General features: G+C 35.0%; 1 protein-coding gene across 1 annotated transcript in view; it reads right to left on the bottom strand.

Moving 5' to 3' along the window:
- The window catches only part of LOC143258116 (putative glutamate receptor), a 36,673-nt gene extending 24,199 nt beyond the window's left edge, over positions 1-12,474 (bottom strand). Inside the window, exons 1-2 of the mRNA XM_076517132.1 lie at positions 12,157-12,474; positions 3,967-4,131 (exon numbers count right to left, since the gene is read on the bottom strand). Of these exons, the coding sequence (XP_076373247.1) occupies positions 3,967-4,131; positions 12,157-12,238 (247 nt within the window). The 5' untranslated portion in view covers positions 12,239-12,474. The remainder of the gene's footprint in view (positions 1-3,966; positions 4,132-12,156) is intronic.
- Between the last annotated feature and the right edge of the window lie 9,373 nt (positions 12,475-21,847).

Raw genomic sequence — 21,847 nt, forward strand, 5'->3', positions numbered from 1 at the left:
TGCCCTGAGCTCTCTGTACCCACTCCGCCAGAGTGAAAGCAAAGTTTAAGCGAAGTTTAAAGGGAATATTGACAATTTTCTGTACTTTCGCAACATAAGCAATTAAGAAATAACACCTACTATCCAGGAACAAGATTTCTGATAAATAGTGTTATTGAAGAACCAATTGTCGTGTTGTGGTGTTTCAAGTTTCACGTTGAACATCGATCTAGTCTCTGAACGGGGCCTTGCATGGCAGGGTGGGTTAAGGCGTTTGACTCGTAATCTGTGGATCGCGAATTCGAATCCTCGTCGCACTAAACATGCTCGCACTTTCAGCCGTGGGGACGTTATAACGTGACGGTCAATTCCAAAATTCATTGGTAAAAGAATAAACCAAGAGTTGGTGGTGGGTGGTGATGACTAGCTGTCTTCCCTCTAGTCTTACACTGCTAAATTAGGGACGGCTAGTGCAGATAGCCCTCGTATAGCTTTGTGTGAAATTCATAAAACAAACTAGTCTCTGATCAGGTTACATTTACTGTAACCTTCAAAGTTTTAATGCAATGAAATCTAAGGGTTTGACTGGGAACGGAAAATATTGTACATAAGAACGAATTATCATCATAAAACTTTGGCTGACGTCACAAGATATTTCATACTTATGGATGAAGGTACTTAAGTCTTCAGTACGTTTTGTCTAGATTAGTGACATCACTCTGCAGTACTGTTTATTCCTGCGTTCAGTAAACACTGGTGAGTAACAATAACGTACAATTAGGGTTAGTTAACTGGTATCATAATTTGTTACGTGAGTTTATATATAACGTGAAACTATACAACTTCGTTATTGAGCAACCTGGCTTATCAGACCAAGTGTAGTTAGCTCACAGGGTGTGGGTCTCGAAACCCGAAGTTGTATCCACGAAATTCTGCACTTTCAAATGTAAGGGATCTGTAGCAGCATCGAAGATGCAAAGTCGGAGGACGCTTGTCCGTCGTGTTAGCAGATTTAAATTAATGATGGCTAAGCCTAAATCTTTGGAGTCTCTGACTTGATCTTTTAACATGTGTCACATAACATACCGTTCACGTTGGAAATACCAAGTGCAAAAAAATCACACAGAGTCCTGTAGCATACGAAGTTGTATAGAGGAAATACTATTACGTAGGAAACTCATGTTGAAATATTTAACCTTATGGAACGTTTGTCCTTTATAATCACTTGTATTGGATTGTTTAAAGAAAGCACCAATAAAAGTGTTATATTAAAAGTTATTGTACATTACAACAGATGTTTTATTTAGTAAGTAAGAAGATCGTCTGTTGTCTTCATATTCAACTTAAACGTACTATAGTTATTTTATATTATGAATTTCTGGTTCTCGAGAGGTAAACAGTAACATTTTATTATTATCATGTTTCATCATATAGTTATCCAAAAACAACAACAAACGTAGTTGTCGCAATTTACAAAAATGTGGTTATTATTTTATTATATATTGTTTTAGTCCACCTGTAACAGAAAAAGTTCTTCATTAGTTTCAATGTAATTGTTTTACAAATTGGTCTTGCTACAAAAGGCATTTATTGCGTTTTTGTCACAGACACCATACAATGGTGTTTTTCATTCAAAACGTTTAGTTTCATTGCTATACCATACACAATGAAAAACAATCCATTTTAGGCCAGTTTTCCACGTTGAATATTGAACATTCATCTAGAATGATGGCATTGGTCAATCTTATGTTGTAATCAGAGAGTTCATGGTCCTCACATGCGTTAACTTAACACACCTTTTTATTACTATATTTCATATCGAATGTGGTGTCACGCGAAATCAGAATAGCGTTCAACGTGGAACACCTACTGTATTCCAATCGATCCAAACATTCTTATACTTGGATATAAACTGTGTTTTCAAGGACAGCAAGAAAAGAAAGGAAAGTCGAACGTTTAACTATTTTTTATTAAGAGTTTTTGAGAAAACGATAATAAATTTCATTCGTGAGAGGCGCATTTAAATAATTAATTTAAATATTCAACGTAATAATAACAGTTAACTATAAAAAGAAATATTCGTTCACGTGGAATAAATGTGTTCAAACTATCATAATGATCAATACAGAGCAGTACCACGTTATATCAATCAACAACACTGATCAAAACAGAGTACTAACCATACTAACCAAGGTAACTCAGTACCACGTTATATCAAATAACAACACTGATCAGAACAGAATAGTAATCAAGGTAACTCAGTACCACGTTATATCAACCAACAACACTGATCAAAACAGAGTACTAACCATACTAACCAAGGTAACTCAGTACCACGTTATATCAAATAACAACACTGATCAGAACAGAGTACTAACCATACAAACCAAGGTAACTCAGTACCACGTTATATCAAATAACAACACTGATCAGAACAGAATAGTAACCAAGGTAACTCAGTGCCACGTTATATCAAATAACAACACTGATCAAAACAGAATAGTAACCAAGGTAACTCAGTACCAAGTTATATCAAACAACAACACTGATCAAAACAGAGTACTAACCATACTAACCAAGGTAACTCAGTACCACGTTATATCAAATAACAACACTGATCAGAACAGAATAGTAACCAAGGTAACTCAGTACCAAGTTATATCAAATAACAACACTGATCAAAATAGAGTACTAACCAAGGTAACTCAGTACCACGTTATATCAAATAACAACATTGATCAAAACAGAGTACTAACCAAGGTAACTCAGTACCAAGTTATATAAAATAACAACACTGATCAAAATAGAGTACTAACCAAGGTAACTCAGTACCACGTTATATCAAATAACAACATTGATCAAAACAGAGTACTAACCAAGGTAACTCAGTACCACGTTATATCAAATAACAACATTGATCAAAACAGAGTACTAACCAAGGTAACTCAGTACCACGTTATATCAAATAACAACATTGATCAAAATAGAGTACTAACCAAGGTAACTCAGTACCACGTTATATCAAATAACAACATTGATCAAAACAGAGTACTAACCAAGGTAACTCAGTACCACGTTATATCAAATAGCAACACTGATCAAAACAGAGTACTAACCAAGGTAACTCAGTACCACGTTATATCAAATAACAACATTGATCAAAACAGAGTACTAACCAAGGTAACTCAGTACCACGTTATATCAAGCAACAAGATTGATTAGAACAGAGTAGTAACCAAGGTAACTCAGTACCACGTTATATCAAGAAAGAACATTGATAAGAACAGAGTACTAACCAAGGTAACTAAGTACCACGTTATACCAAGCAACAGCACTGATCAGAACAGATTATTAGCTAAGCTAACTCATTATAATCTTATTCTAAACAAAGTTACTGAAAACAACAAAGCGATATCCCTTCATCAAGAGAAAGCGGTACCATATCATTCTAAACAGCTGCAGGAATATCATAGTATTATTGTATTCTAATCCCTTTCCTGGTTAAAAAAATAAAATATTATACCACGGAATAGTCATGACCAAGATAGACTCGTATCATCTTATTCTAATAAAGAAAGAGCATGTTTATAATCTTATCCTAATTAAGAAAGAGCACGCTTTATTGTCTTACACCAAATTACTGTCCTATTAAAATATATGAGTCATACTGTCATAATCAGTAAATAACATGCATTATTGTAATTTCAGTTTTAATAAATGTTATATTTTACTTGTAAATCCAGTAATGTAAAATAGTTTTAAATTTCTTGTTCTTTTTAGTACAGAGTGTGAGGTTAAGGTCAGTCAGCTTCATTAGAAAACTAGTGCGTTTCGTATTGTGCATTAACAGCTCTATTGTTATACATATCGTATTATATGCGCGAAAATAGTTCGTGTGTTAATGTTAAGGATAGTTGAACATTAATAAATGTGTTTATTGTCGAGGGTTTAAGAATAGTCATATTATTGTGGTGAAAACAAACTAACTTTTATCACTTGGAAACTGCGTTACGTCCAGAGTCCTTGGAACTTCAACAAAGGTCAAGTTTATTTTTCGAACCGAGCTGACCTCTTTCAAAGCGGCAATGACGTCACGGTTGAGATACTGAAGCTGGCATAGCTTGATGGCGGGTTTTGTTTCTACATATGCAACTAGTAGAGAAGTAATAGAAACAACAAATGAGGACAGTCTAAGCCTAAGTTGCTACATAAAGCATACACGTTGTACAATAATAATTTAATACAATGATTCGGTTTTGTCTAAGGTTTATTTAGTAATTTCTAGAAATACAAGTATATTTAGAACAATGTGTTTAAGGAAAACCTTGTGAACATTTTCGTTTAGAAACAAACTGTATTACAAAAGTGGTTAGATTTAATGTTAGTGTTTATCAAACTCAAACAATCGTATACGTATCAACAGTCCTCCGCTGGTACAGAGGTAAGTCTACGGATTTACAACACTAAAATCAGGGGTTCGATTCCCTATGGTGGACGCGGTGGGAAGTGGCTTTACTATAAGAAAACATACGCACATGTATATATCAACGTTGAAACATACGGACACATTCACATTGCTCTCTATATATGCACGTGAAAAGTACGTGTATGAACAATCTAGAAATAACTATTCTTGTTATATACAACAGCTAACTAGCAGAACGTAATAACTACGCATAATATCGTGGATTGAGCATTACAGATTTAATAATGCTACCAACTAACTGTTGTTTTTTACTTTCATATACATCTATCTGTCAGTTCAAGCTTTATAAATTACGTTTAGTACAAAAATTCAACAATGCTCTGTTTTAATGGGCCCCGACAGGGCCAGGTAAGTTAAGGCGTTCGACTCGTAATTCGAGGGTTGCGAGTTCGAATCCCTGTCCCACCAAACATGCTTGCCCTTTCAGCCGTGGGGGCGTTATAAAGTGTAGGTCAATCCCACTATTCGTTGGTAAAAGAGTAGCCCAAGAGCTGGCGGTGGGTGGTGATGACTAGCTGCCTTCTCTCTCGTCTTACACTGCAAAATTAGGGACGGCTATTGCAGATAGCCCTCATGTAGCTTTGCGCGAAATTAAAATACAAACACAAATGAGACATTATCACAAGGCTATATTCAGTAACTGTTGAAAGGAGATTTATTATACAAGTAATTTGTTAATCAAATGTATAGGAGGAGATGCTACAGGAAGGTACTCTGAGACATAGAACTAATACGTAACTTTCAAGGTTTTTTAACCTTACCTGCATTACTACAATAATACAAATTAAATTATATGGTGATACTCAAAAGAGTTAACTTTATAATTCAATGCCATTAAGTAACACGCACGTACGTAAGGGGAGGGGCTTTAAGAGGTTTAGCTGAGCCACTTATTTTGAGATCTGAAAAAAATTATGGTTATATAGTTACAGCACAGCTGATTATGGTGTTGACGTTTTTTACATAATTTGTATTCTTCTGAAGAAGTATTAGCATTTTAAAATAGTCGCATGCAACAGCTTCTGTTGACATTTTGTAACTGGAACTATGAAACTGTATTGTAACTGTTTACATTTCTTTCAGATTTAATCTCACAGCATTTATTTTTACAACTTTTATGGGGAGGTATGCACTCCAACACCCGTAGTGTTAGCTTATGGGGAGGCATGCACTCCAACACCCGTAGTGTTAGCTTATGGGGAGGCATGCACTACAACACCCGTAGTGTTAGCTTATGGGGAGGCATGCACTCCAACACCCGTAGTGTTAGCTTATGGGGAGGCATGCACTCCAACACCCGTAGTGTTAGCTTATGGGGAGGCATGCACTCCAACACTCGTAGCATTAGCTTATGGGGAGGCATACACTCCAACACCCGTAGCATTAGCTTATGGGGAGGCATGCACTCAAACAACACGTTAGCCATGTAGCATTAGCTTATGGGGAGGCATGCACTCCAACACTCGTAGTTAGTGTGGGGAGGCATGCTTATCAGGGGAGGCATGCACTCAAACACGTAGTGTAGCATTAGCGTTAGCTTATGGGGAGGCATGCACTCAAACACTCGTAGCGTTAGCTTATGGGGAGGCATGCACTCAAACACTCGTAACGTTAGCTTATGGGGAGGCATGCACTCAAACACTCGTAGCGTTAGCTTATGGGGAGGCATGCACTCAAACACTCGTAGCATTAGCTTATGGGGAGGCATGCACTCAAACACTCGTAGCATCAGCTTATGGGGAGGCATGCACTCCAACACTCGTAGTGTTAGCTTATGTGGAGGCATGCACTCCAACACCCGTAGCATTAGCTTATGGGGAGGCATGCACTCCAACACCTGTAGTGTTAGCTTATGTGGAGGCATGCACTCCAACACCCGTAGCATTAGCTTATGGGGAGGCATGCACTACAACACCCGTAGCGTTAACATGACTTTAATGTTGGTTGCGCTTCACATAATATAACTTGGCTTTTGATATCACAGATAAGAATTCCACTTTCGAGTACTCTGCGTTCGGCCTAAGTATTATGACATCAACACACTAAAGCTTTTTTAAGTAGAACTACTGTGGTAGTTCTTTGAATGCTCTGACTTCGGTTTGTATAACGTAAGAACACTCAACTATTACTAAACTTTGCAGTTATAATGTGTTACGAAATATTTTAAATGTGGGACTAACATTTATGTTCTAGCTTATTGGAAGTTTATTTTCATTACTGTGATATTGACGTTGAGATTTCTAAAGTAACTCAAACTATCTTTGCATACTATTTTGTGTATGTAAAAGTAATTTTAAAGTCTAAGCTTGTTTACATATAACGAAATCACATTTCAAAGGTCAACCAACTTCGTTAGAAATCGTGTTCGTTTCGAGTTGTTCATTAACAGCTCTATTGTTATGTATATCGTATTATATGCGTGAAAATAGTTCGTGTGTTAATGTCGAAAAAGACTACAGCTTTGAACATTGAATTAACTTTGATTAAAGTTGTGTGAGTTCATGTCCTATGTTCCATGTACTAGTTTAAATATTAACTTGGATTTTGTTACCTATGTTTTATGTGATAGGTTAAACATTGATTTAAGCTGTAGCTGTGCGATTTTGTTTCTTAAGTTTCATATTGTAGTTTAAATTTTAAACTGTGGTTGTATGAATTTGTTTCCCGTGTTTTTTGTAGTAGTTTAAATACTAACTTAAATTACAGTTTAATTCAAAGCCATATTTACTAGTTTAAAGGTTAACATTGATTGTAGTTGTATATTTTTTTTCCTTTGTAGTTGTATATTTTTTTCCGATGTTGTAAATAATAGTTTAAATGTTGGCTTAGATTACATTAGTTTTTTCCATCGTGTCAGAATGTATTTACGAAGTTTCACTTTAGTCCAATTCTAATCTTTTTTAATACCTCGTTGTTAACTTTATTCATCACTGAACTATGTTAAGTAGTACAGAAACTTTATGAATTAGGGATAACTGTATAGATATGCAAAGCCTCATGTTAGATGTTCTGTATTTAATAATTATTAATATGAACCAGCAGTTAAACACTTGTGATTGATGCAGATCTCTCGCAATTCACAGCACGTGAGCATTCTTAAATATAGAAGGTACAAGGTAAAATCATGATTTCTGTTTACTGTTAACCATATTTCGTGATTTCTGTTTACTGTTGACTATATTTCGTGATTTCTGTTTACTGTTGACTATATTTCGTGATTTCTGTTTACTGTTAAGCCAAGTGTTTTGTCTCCTGTCTTACCATTTGGGGCTATTATAATATTTGTCTATAATTGGAGTGATTGGTCGATAGTTTCCAATGTTATTGCATACAACAGTACAGCGAAAGAACAAATTAAATCGCAAATTCTAATAGGTTTGTAGCACGACAGCTTTCGTACAGGCTCTTTAACAAGCACGTGCTTGATAGTTTTCACAGTATTCGTCGCGCGAACTTGTGTCACAGAATCTGAGACATAGAAGGATTCACCAGTTGTCCCTTTCTCCAAATTCTGGGAGCACTGTTATTCCTTATTAACAAACGTACTATCAAGATTTAGAAGGAAACAAACATATTTTACAACATTGCAGATTTTCCAAGATCTCACTTTAATTTCACAAGTTTTTTCTTACCGATTGTCACAAAGCGAAATTCTGCACGTGAAAAAAACACACAAAAAAACTGGTGTTTCTCTATATGTACTCACAGATGGAAATATAATTTTGTTTTGGTTGAGGTTGAGATTCATGGTTTTCAGATAGAGATTGCTGGATGTAGGCTTTAAATCTATATCATTTTGACACAACGTACTCATTCTATGGATATATTGGCTCTGCACAAGTTAGAACGACGTGACATAGTGATCAGTGTTTTGGACTCAAAACTTAAAGATTGTGAGTTCGACACTTTTCCACGAAATGTCGTTGGGAAAGACATTTTATCTCCTCTACTTCATTCTACTAAACTGTATAATGGGCATCAGGTAGTACTTGGTGGTTAGTCTGGGTTGAAATATATCATCTAGTCTGGTAGAGATGTGTCACAAGGAACTGTAGTTAACCACCGGCCTTATGTGCTTAATTACTTGCATACATTGGCAACATAACATATTTATGTTCGTTTTGTGTTTTCGTAAGCTTCGGTCCGACTGGGAGTAACTTTAACGCGATTGTGAATGAATTGTTTATTAACAAGTATAATTATTTTTCAGAGTAGCCATACGAATGATTTTAGTTATCAGAACGCAAAAGGACACAAGTAGGCCCATAGTTACTGTAAGTCAGAAACATGAATGTGTGAACAATACCTTTAGTTAACACAGATAAGAAAAAACGACACACAAGTGAACAGAGGTACTGGTGTAATTATTATGTTAAAAGTCACACAAGAAAATAAACTTTGATCATCGGTTATCAAAACTCAGGAATCATACAAGTTTTTGTAGAGGAACATAAGATTTTACATATAAGGAATACATTAGTTAACAATGTCTTCCACGAAGTGAGAAAAAGTACTTTTAGGGCTAAAAATAGTGATTGTAATTGTCATGAGACTATTCTATTGAGTAACAGATTTTAGCTCTTGACTTCTGTACATTAAAGTATTATTAGAGGTAAGGAAAACAAAAAGACCAGATAAAGATGTGGATGACAAGAAGGTTGACAAGGATAGTCTGTTACAGAAAACCAAATTACAGAGAATATTTACAATTAGATTAAGATTCAATCTATTATTATGGATGGTTTTAATTTCAGGCATATAAACAGGAAAATACTAGGGTCCAACCATGGAGGAGAAGGTTTTTTTGGAAACTATACAGGATGGATTTCTTAACCAATTAGACGAGGAACCTACCAGAAACAATGCTATTTTAGCTACATTTTTAATTTTTTATGTGGAAATGACTGAGAGGTAAAACGTGGAGAGCATTTTGGTGTAAGTAATCATTGCTATATTATGTTGGATGTTTTGCAGAATACAGATATAAGGAATAATGACATTTTGCTTACACATTTCAAAATAAGCTTTTTTGAAATGATGCAACAAGAATTATTTTTTGAATCGCGCAGCTGAGTTATTTGGAGATACTGATCACATGTGGAAAAGTTTTTAAAGGTAACTTTTAAATGTTCAAGGTAAAATTTGTTTTGCGCATAGGTACACGAGAACTATCTGCGCTAGCCGTCCCTAATTTAGTAGTGTAAGACTAGAGGAAAAGCAGTTAGTCATCATCACCCACCGCCAACTCTTGGGCTACTCTTTTACCAACGAATAGTGAGATTGACTGTCACATTATAACTCCCTCACGGCAGAAAGGGCGAGCATTTTGGTGCGACGAGGATTCGAACCCGCCATCCTCATATTACGAGTCGAACGCCTTAACCCACCTGGCTATACCGGACCGCGTAAAAATGCTCCTTATAGAAAGAATAGGATAGCTGCAAATTACAAAAAAACAGGTTGGCTCACAAAAAACTAAGAAATAGAATTAAAAAGAGAATCATAAATGTAAGAAATTTAAATTGACTTGTATGACAAAAGACTTAGAATATTATAGAATATCAAGAAAGTTTGTGAAACAGGAAATTCGGACATCAAAAAGGATGTACGAGAAAAAAGATTTTCAGAAAATGTAACAATGAGTAGAAAAGATTTCCTTAAATAATTAAATGTAAACAAAATGTTGGAATAGGGGTAGGACCCTTGAGGGATTATAAATAGAGATAAGCATCTGATGATTATGAGTTGGATTGGTTGTTAAACGCTGCTTACCTTCTGGTTTCACTAACAAATCTTTAAACAATATTCCACATCTAGAACAGTTGCTAAATGGGTTTGTTTTGAACTTCGCGCAAAGACTTAGGGTTTGTTTTGTTTTTGTTTGTTTTTGAATTTCGCACAAAGCTACTCGAGGGCTATCTGTGCTAGCCGTCCCTAATTTAGCAGTGTAAGACTAGAGGGAAGGCAGCTAGTCATCACCACCCACCGCCAACTCTTGGGCTACTCTTTTACCAACGAAAAGTGGGATTGACCGTCACATTATAACGCCCCCACGGCTGAAAGGGCGAGCATGTTTTGGCGCGACTGGGATGCGAACCCGCGACTCTCAGATTAGAAATCGCACGCCTTAACACGCTTGGTCATGCCAGGCCCAAGACTTAGGGTGACCTGATTGTGGTGTTTAAGAATGTAAATGGAAGTGATAGTGTTGGTGCACAATTGTTTTTCGTATCTGATAGTGAGAATAATAGGACGAGAGAACACAGTATGCATTTTGGCATGGTAGGATTCATCTTCATCTAAGACAATTTAATTTTCTAGCAGGGTTGTTGGCCTTTGAAATGGATTGTCTTCAGATGTTGTAGAGGTAATAAATTTCAATGAATTTAATAAAAACCTCGATGAGTATTTATGTTTTATGTTTTTAAAGTTAATTTAGTTTAGCGTGTTGAATAGACAAGCTGGACGAACAGGTTCCACTTTGTCCCAGAAAGTTATATAATATTATATATATGTAATACAGTTAGTTTTAAGAATACAGTAACGACACAAGTGAACATACATAAAACTACAGACATTAAAACTAAGAAACCATTAAAGAGAACAATGAATACGTAACAACAATACAACTGAACACACATACACAGATTTGTAATTTGTTCTCAAATTTCAGGAACCACTCATGTGAGCATTAACAGAGCAGTGGTTCCTGTAAGACAGAAGCCAAACAAGTGAGCTTATATAGAATTATAATTAGTTTATTGTAATTAAAACAAGTAAATAAATGTAAACATATAGCTACTATCAGCCACAAAACATCACAGGAGCAGCACAATAGTTATTAGAAACTAAAATCCGCCCAGGTGAACAGATACAAAGTTTAGTTTCCATACGAAGGGCCTCCCAGTGGCACAGTGGTATGTTTGCGGACTGACACGCTATAAAACCGGGTTTCGATACCAGTGGTAAGGAAAGCACAGATAGCCCATTGCGTAGCTTTGTGCTTAATTTAAAACAAACAAACAAATCACACGAAGAAAATCTTCCAAATAGAACTGCACTTATTAAAAGTCACAAACCACACAGGTAAAACACAGAGCGAGAACTACGACTTTTAGAACTCAGAGATAACACCAAGTGGATAGATGTAGTTTTATAGTTGCTTTATTACTCAGAAGTGAAGCACATGTTGTTATAAGTAAGAAACTACACAGTCAACACATGTAGCATTATAGTTACTGTACAAGTAAGAAACTACAATGGAAACACAGGTAGAGCTACAGTTATTATATTAGTCAGAATCTAACAAACGAAGACGCACAAAACTTATCACTATATGAATCAAAAACCACAAAACAAATACGTGTATAACCATAAATATTTTTTGAAAACCGCAGTTATATTAATTATATTTATTGGAATAACTAACCAAGAGGAACGTTTAAAACTTACACAAAAATACACTTTTTGAACCTCAAAGATCCTAAACATGTACACGCATACAGGAAATGAATTAAAATTTTAAAAAATTATTACATGTGTGAAAGTTTCAGTTCTACAGTTATCAAAACTTAAAAACAGACGAACAGATAATTGGTACGCTCTTAGTTTTTCAAACATAAAAGTAATGCAATTAGCCATATATATTACTATTATAAAACTAACGAATAATTTTGAAACTGTCACCTCACCCAGGTTGAATGGTTTGACACCAACAGTCTGTGTTAAAGTAACAACTATAAAGAAACACCATCTAAGCGTTGTTGAGCTCATCTTATATAGGTGTTTAGGTGTTAAGAAACTTCTGACACATCTTCATTAAAGAAAAAAACAAAGTTAATAAACAGGCACTGGATGAGCCTCGTGCATTTCGAAAAGCGCTTAGTTATAAAAGTCAAGCAGGTTTCGTTGTTCTTTTATTTCACACGGACAGGCGAGGAAGTATCGATTGAGAGACGTAAGCCTCACAGGGTAGAAGAACAAAACCAAAGACTTTGGACTTCGATACGTTTGCGCAAAACGAAAACAAAAATTTATCCTTTAAACAATTCATTTTCGAGTGGTGGTTAACGCATCGAACCGCGGGTCAGTGTGTCCGAGATGTGATGTCGCTGGACATCTCCGCACTTTCAGCAGTGAGTGCCTTATAAACGGGTCAGTAAATCCTAATATTTGGCTTAAAAGTGCTAATGATTGCCTGCTTCGTGACGACGAGAAATCCCCTTGAAGTGAAAAATGTATTCTCAAGACGGCTGGTATGGGTATTAAAACTCTAATTAAAATAATGTACAGGACAACGTTTCAACTTTCTTAGGTCATCTTCAGGTTTATTTGTTACACTAAAGCTTCAATACTCATACATACTTGAGAATACATCATTGATTGATTGATTTCCTTTGATCATTAGATCAAAATTATACGTGGCTCTACCTTAATCCCAGGGATCTCTGATCTGGACATGAAATTCAAAATCCAAACCCCTTACAAACGTTTCTCGGGGTAACCAGCGGCAAGTTTCCGAGCTTACAATGTAGAAATCCACGATTTGATTCATCGCAGTGTTTGTTTGTTTGTATGAATTTCGCGCAAAGCTACACGAGAGCTCTCTGCGTTAGCCGTCCCTAATTTTACAGTATAAGACTAGAGGGAAGGCACCCACCGCCAACTCTTGGCCTACTTTTTTTTTACCAAAGAATAGTTGGATTGGCCGTAACATTATAACGCCCCCACGGCTGAAAGGGCGAACATGTATGGCGCGAAGGGGATTCGAACCCTCGACCCTCGGATTACGAATCCAACGCCTTAACCCACCTGGCCATGCCGAAGTGAAACAATGCACATATACGTAACTCATTGTGTAGCTTTGCGCCGAAACTCACCACCACTACCAGTAAGATCTTTGAAAGTGTTTTAAAACTTCAGTATTAACGTTTTCAAGGGAAGGTACTGGAAATTAAAAAATCAAATAATGAATGAGAAAAATAATTTGTTACATGGTTTTGTAACGCACATTTTACAAGTAATTAAATTAAACATCAACCGTACAGAACTGTTTATTTCACACACCAGAAAACAACAAAAATATGTCTAGTAAGCCTGAGAACATTTGTTTCTTGTAGCATAGTTTGAATATCTAATCAATTTGTGTGTGTGTGTGTGTGTTTCTTTTAGCAAAGCCACATCGGGCTATCTACTGAGCACACTGAGGGTAATCGAACACATGATTTTAGCGTTGTAAATCCGTAGACATTAATGAATTTAAAACGAGTTTTATAAAGCCAATTCTTCCGAAGCCTCGTTTGGTGTTTGTTATAAGTAACAATTTTCTTTTGACACTAAACAAACATTAAGTAAATTTGTTTAGTTTTTAAATTTCGCGCAAAGCTAACGAGGGCTATCTTCGATAGTCGTCTCTAATTTAGCAGTGTGAGACTAGAGGGAAAGCAGCTAGTTATCACCACCCACCGTCAACTCTTACGCTACTCTTTTACCAAAGAATAGTGGGATTGACCGTCACATTATAACGCTCCCACGGCTGAAAGAGCGAGCATATTTTGGTGCGACGGGGATTCGAACCTGCGACCCTCAAATTACGATTTGAATGCCTTAACCCACCTGGCCATGCCAGGCCGTCGAGTGTTTTAAACGCCTGGCCATGCTGGGTCCTGAGATTTATGATAAAACAATTTTGAACCGTTTAATCAAACAGTTTGTTTGTTTTTTAATTAAGCACAAAGCTACACAATTGGCTATCTGTGCTCTGCCCACCACGGGTATCGAAATCCGGTTTTTAGCGTTGTAAGTCCGCAGACATACCGCTGAGCCACTGGGGGGCATTAATCAAACACAACATTTTATTTTCTTTAATTTAAAGGAACATGAATAAAAATTATTTTAAAAATGTAATGTACTTTCATTGGTAGTTTAGAAGTGGCTTTCTTATTGGATATTTTAAAAACTGTAATGTACTTTCATTAGAAGCGCCTTTTTATTGGAGGTCTTTATCAACTCGAAACTTTGTATTCCTCTGTTTCGATTAAATTTGTAATGACGCTTTTGAGGACACAAATTATCTGTGTTACCGATTTGAGAAATGACAGCAAGAAAATAATCATTTAGTTTGATAATATTTTGTAGAAATGTCATTATTACTTAATTATTCAGGCATTCTTTGTTTTAGAATATAGTTGTGTAAAAGTATTTTTTTCGTTCTGTTCACCATGGAGATCAAGAATCTTAGTGATATAAGTCTCAGGTTTACTATGAGCTATCATAAGAAAATGTATTGAATGAGTTTATGAGTAAATTATTTAACTAATCAAGGAGTCGTTGTTATTTTCTTCGTGCAAAACACGTTTAGTAAGCATAGACCAACATCACAACAGAAAACCGATTCCTAAAGTACATGGCTCGGCATGGCCAAGTGGTTAAGGCACTCGACTCGTAATCCGAGAGTCTCAGGTTCGAATCTCCGTTGCACAAAACATGCTCGCCCTTTCGGTCGTGGTGGCGTTATAATGTGATGGTCAATCCCACTATTCGTTGGTAAAAAAAGTAGCCCAAGAGTTGGCGGTGAGTGGTGATGACTAGCTGTCTTCCCTCTAGGCTTACACTGCTTAATTAAGGACGGCTGGGGCAGATGGTACTCGTGGTGCTTTGCGCGAGTTTCAAAATAAACCTTTTTTATGATACCTGCCAACAGCATTCGTGCACACAGTTTATTTTTTGATACAAATACATTTTAATATACAAAAATTAATACAATTATAATAATGGTTATTAAACATAATACGTACGAAAGTTTTACAAACTTACAAATAATGTTGACTATTTTATCTGGTCTGGAATTTCCTTCACATCTTATTGAGAGTTTAAGATGATCGGATTAATTTCTAATTCTTGTAGATAAAATTCATTTAACAGGGAGCTAGCTAACTCTATATTCTTTTTTCTTTCCTGATCGCACGTCGAGTTTTATTCCACTCATGTCTAATGTGAATCCACCCATGTTATATCGTTAAAAACGTTTGAAGTTTATAAACGTTCCTGATAAAATATATGAAGTTCCCGATTAGTAAGGGTTAATAGTAATTATAGCTACCAAACCCATAATATATGCTGTCTCTTGACGTGTCGTGTTTGTTACGTTTATAGGCTGAACGAGACTTTCTAGAAATTTTAGCATGCACAACAATACTGAAGATACATTATCATTTACGTTCACAAACATATAATGTTGATTCTTATACTCAAGAATCTTCTACAACTTTAGTAAATAGTAGGATATTTTGGGGTATTTTGCAAAAAAAATTTAAGTTATATGCATTTCTAAATATAAATTTAACTTAAACAAACATCGATATAAAATAAATATATGACTGTAAATCCGTCACACATTAAAATAAGAAAAAACGATAACTGTTTTAGTAAGAAACTTAATAAATTTTCAAATAAAATATTTTAATAGAATGAATTCCAAATTCTTTGAATCTGCACATTTTATTGACAACAACAAAACGTCAAATACTCAAAGAATTTGCACATTAACATATCTGTTGTTAATTAAAGAAGAAGAAAAAGAAGTAATATGACATTTGTTGATTACGTTAACGTCACAATAGATAGCAATATAATACTGGTGCACAATAGATATCAATATAATACTGGTGCACAATAGATAGCAGTATGATGCTGGTGCACAATAGATAGCAATATAATACTGGTGCACAATAGATATCAATATAATACTGGTGCACAATAGATAGCAGTATGATACTGGTGCACAATAGATAGCAGTATGATACTGGTGCACAATAGATAGCAGTATAATACTGGTGCACAATAGATAGCAATATAATACTGGTGCACAATAGATAGCAGTATAATACTGGTGCACAATAGATAGCAGTATGATACTGGTGCACAATAGATAGCAGTATGATACTGGTGCACAATAGATAGCAGTATAATACTGGTGCACAATAGATAGCAGTATGATACTGGTGCGCAATAGATAGCAATATGATACTGGTGCACAACAGATAGCAGTATGATACTGGTGCACAATAGATAGCAATATAATACTGGTGCACAATAGATAGCAGTATGATACTGGTGCACAATAGATAGCAATATAATACTGGTGCACAATAGATAGCAGTATGATACTGGTGCACAATAGATAGCAGTATAATACTGGTGCACAATAGATAGCAATATAATACTGGTGCACAATAGATAGCAGTATGATACTGGTGCACAATAGATAGCAGTATAATACGGGTGCACAATAGATAGCAATATAATACTGGTGCACAATAAATAGCAATATAATACTGGTGCACAATAGATAGCAGTATAATACTGGTGCACAATAGATAGCAGTATGATACTGGTGCACAATAGATAGCAGTATGATACTGGTGCACAATAGATAGCAATATAATACTGGTGCACAATAGATAGCAATATAATACTGGTGCACAATAGATAGCAGTATAATACTGGTGCACAATAGATAGCAGTATGATACTGGTGCACAATAGATAGCAGTATAATACTGGTGCACAATAGATAGCAGTATGATACTGGTGCACAATAGATAGCAATATAATACTGGTGCACAATAGATAGCAGTATAATACTGGTGCACAATAGATAGCAGTATGATACTGGTGCACAATAGATAGCAGTATAATACTGGTGCACAATAGATAGCAGTATGATACTGGTGCACAATAGATAGCAGTATGATGCTGGTGCACAATAGATAGCAATATAATACTGGTGCACAATAGATAGCAATATAATACTGGTGCACAATAGATAGCAGTATAATACTGGTGCACAATAGATAGCAGTATGATACTGGTGCACAATAGATAGCAATATAATACTGGTGCACAATAGATAGCAGTATAATACTGGTGCACAATAGATAGCAGTATGATACTGGTGCACAATAGATAGCAGTATAATACTGGTGCACAATAGATAGCAGTATGATACTGGTGCACAATAGATAGCAATATAATACTGGTGCACAATAGATAGCAATATAATACTGGTGCACAATAGATAGCAGTATGATACTGGTGCACAATAGATAGCAGTATGATACTGGTGCACATTAGATAGCAATATAATACTGGTGCACAATATACTAGCACAATAGATAGTATGATACTGGTGCACAATAGATAGCAGTATGATACTGGTGCACAATAGATAGCAGTATGATACTGGTGCACAATAGATAGCAATATAATACTGGTGCACAATAGATAGCAGTATGATACTGGTGCACAATAGATAGCAGTATAATACTGGTGCACAATAGATAGCAGTATGATACTGGTGCACAATAGATAGCAGTATAATACTGGTGCACAATAGATAGCAGTATGATACTGGTGCACAATAGATAGCAATATAATACTGGTGCACAATAGATAGCAGTATGATACTGGTGCACAATAGATAGCAATATAATACTGGTGCACAATAGATAGCAGTATGATACTGGTGCACAATAGATAGCAATATAATACTGGTGCACAATAGATAGCAGTATAATACTGGTGCACAATAGATAGCAGTATAATACTGGTGCACAATAGATAGCAATATAATACTGGTGCACAATAGATAGCAGTATAATACTGGTGCACAATAGATAGCAATATAATACTGGTGCACAATAGATAGCAATATAATACTGGTGCACAATAGATAGCAGTATAATACTGGTGCACAATAGATAGCAGTATAATACTAGTGCACAATAGATAGCAGTATGATACTGGTGCACAATAGATAGCAATATAATACTGGTGCACAATAGATAGCAGTATAATACTGGTGCACAATAGATAGCAATATAATACTGGTGCACAATAGATAGCAATATAATACTGGTGCACAATAGATAGCAGTATAATACTGGTGCACAATAGATAGCAATATAATACTGGTGCACAATAGATAGCAGTATGATACTGGTGCACAATAGATAGCAGTATAATACTGGTGCACAATAGATAGCAATATAATACTGGTGCACAATAGATAGCAATATAATACTGGTGCACAATAGATAGCAGTATAATACTGGTGCACAATAGATAGCAGTATGATACTGGTGCACAATAGATAGCAGTATAATACTGGTGCACAATAGATAGCAGTATGATACTGGTGCACAATAGATAGCAGTATGATACTGGTGCACAATAGATAGCAATATAATACTGGTGCACAATAGATAGCAGTATGATACTGGTGCACAATAGATAGCAATATAATACTGGTGCACAATAGATAGCAGTATGATACTGGTGCACAATAGATAGCAATATAATACTGGTGCACAATAGATAGCAGTATAATACTGGTGCACAATAGATAGCAATATAATACTGGTGCACAATAGATAGCAGTATGATACTGGTGCACAATAGATAGCAGTATGATACTGGTGCACAATAGATAGCAGTATGATACTGGTGCACAATAGATAGCAGTATGATACTGGTGCACAATAGATAGCAATATGATACTGGTGCACAATAGATAGCAGTATAATACTGGTGCACAATAGATAGCAGTATGATACTGGTGCACAATAGATAGCAATAGATACTGGTGCACAATAGATAGCAGTATGATACTGGTGCACAATAGATAGCAGTATGATACTGGTGCACAATAGATAGCAATATAATACTGGTGCACAATAGATAGCAGTATGATACTGGTGCACAATAGATAGCAGTATAATACTGGTGCACAATAGATAGCAGTATGATACTGGTGCACAATAGATAGCAATATAATACTGGTGCACAATAGATAGCAGTATGATACTGATGCACAATAGATAGCAGTATAATACTGGTGCACAATAGATAGCAATATAATACTGGTGCACAATAGATAGCAGTATAATACTGGTGCACAATAGATAGCAATATAATACTGGTGCACAATAGATAGCAATATAATACTGGTGCACAATAGATAGCAGTATAATACTGGTGCATACAAGAGACAATTCATTGCTATTCTGAACCAGTACTTTCCTTTTCATGCAATGTGAATAGACTTTCTGAGCACGTGTTTTCTAAGTTCATCTTATTTGCAACTGCAGAAAACACGTATTTTATTGGATCATTGATAAAACCTCACTAATTTTGAAATGATATATTAGAGAAAAGACAATTAGATAAAAGCACAAACTGCTAACTTCTAAACCACTCCTGTCAAATAAAAAAGTGTTTTTGACATCACTTCTATAACTCAATCATGGACCTAAAGTCCGGAGTATAATTTTGTTTTTCAGTAACGGGATGCAAACCATGGAACGCAAGCTCTACAGCTAATCAGTTGAACATCTATCATCAAGTTATTTGGGATAGTATTGTATCTAAGCTTGTTAAGGCTAATTGGTTTTGGTTTTTTTTTTTTTGCATTTTCATTGAAGAATAATGGTTTAATAGAAAGTCTATTCAAGATCAACTTACTTTACTGCAGAAGGTATGTTAACAATACATTTACTATCTTTGAATCACAACGCCATGTTGAAGATTTTTCAAGTTGACTGTGGAGAAGATTCTTGTGTGTCGTTGTATAATTTAGTATGCACTCAACAGGGTAATATTAAAGCAGATTTACATCATAAGCCAACTGTAATATGCAGACATAATATTCGTTTTCTATCATGTTTGCCCTAAGAGTGGCACAGTGGTATGTCTATGGACTTATACTGCTACAAACCGGGTATTGACACCCATGGTGGGCAGAGCACAGGTAGCCCTTTATGTAGCTTTGTGGATAATTCCAAAACAAACTATTATATTAAGTAATATTAACAATTTAAATATTTGTCCACATAAAATGTGTTTTGCTCTTGATGTAGAAATACGATTTAGGTGAATAACTATTTTTCACTCTTGTTACACATGGAACTGGGTCACACAACTGAGGTGTCATACGAACTGCCTGAAATTATCCCTAAAATCAAAGTTATATATTACCTTTTATTATACTTTAGGTTTTGGTTTGGTTTGTTTAGAATTTTGCGCAAAGCTTAACCACCTGGCCATACCGGATCTGCATCATAAATTGGATGCGTATCAACATTTATTTAACTTCTAAATCTGAATTACAATTTAACTCAGTCTTAGGCTATTTGAAATTGTAATACGTAAAAAACAACAAAAGTAAAAAGTGACGAAAAGTCACCATAAATAAACATATATTTATATATATAGTTTTGCAGGCTAAAACGATCAGATTTAAGTTTACGTTTTTATTGTTCAAACGAAGTCATTTGGAGAGCAACATTGTCCATTTTATTATTTTAAGCAAGACAATTCTCTTTTCAGCGGTTCGTAGAATGGCTCTGAGTTGTTTCAAGTGCAAATTTTTGTCTCATAGCACTATTTCTTTACCAATTTGAAATCTAATTAAATACGCGGCTATTGAGGATTCCCTTTTGTTAGACATTAGACGTCTTCTTTTTGGAAAGTTCTACAAAATACAATTTGCTTTTATTCAACTAAAGCCGATTACATTTCAAAGTAACGAAACATGATTTCTAATATGCTTGTTGAATACTAAACTATATTTTCTCAATCAGGGTTTTAACTCAGTCAAAAATATATCTTTGATAATTTATCCAAACGTGTTATTGTTATATTTTTTGGCTAATATTATCCGAATGTAATCCTTCCTAATATTTCTATATATATATATATACATTGATCCAAATGTAGTCCTTTATAATGTTTCTATACGTAAATTAATTCAAATACAGATCTTTCTAATGTTTCTCAATAAAACTGATTTAAATGTAAATTTTCCAAATATTTTTAAATCGAAGCTCATTACAATATTATTGTTTCTAATCTTTCTTTTTTCTTCATATGTGTGAGTGGGTTATAAGTTAATCCAAAAGTAATCCTTCCTAATGTGTATATATCGAAATTGATAACAATATTGTCCTTCCTAATGTGTATATATAGAAATTGATAACAATATTGCCCTTTCTAACGTTTTTTTCTTTCTCCATATATATATACAAGTCAATCCAAATGTAAGCTTTACTAATACTTCTATGTACAAATTATTCCAGTTTTAATCCTTTCTAATGTTTTTATACATAAACTATTCCAAACATGATCCCTCTTGATGTTTCTGTATATAAAATGATCCAATTGTAATCCTTTCTAATGCTTCTATACATAAATTGTTCCAAATGTAATCTTTCCTGATGTTTCTACATATATAAACTGTTCGAAATGTAATTATTTCTAATGTTACTATATACAAATGTTCCATCCAGTTTTAATCATTTCTAATGTTTCTACATCTAGATTCGTG

This window comes from Tachypleus tridentatus, chromosome 7 (assembly GCF_004210375.1).
Source record: "Tachypleus tridentatus isolate NWPU-2018 chromosome 7, ASM421037v1, whole genome shotgun sequence".
Classification (NCBI taxonomy): Eukaryota; Metazoa; Arthropoda; class Merostomata; order Xiphosura; family Limulidae; genus Tachypleus; species Tachypleus tridentatus.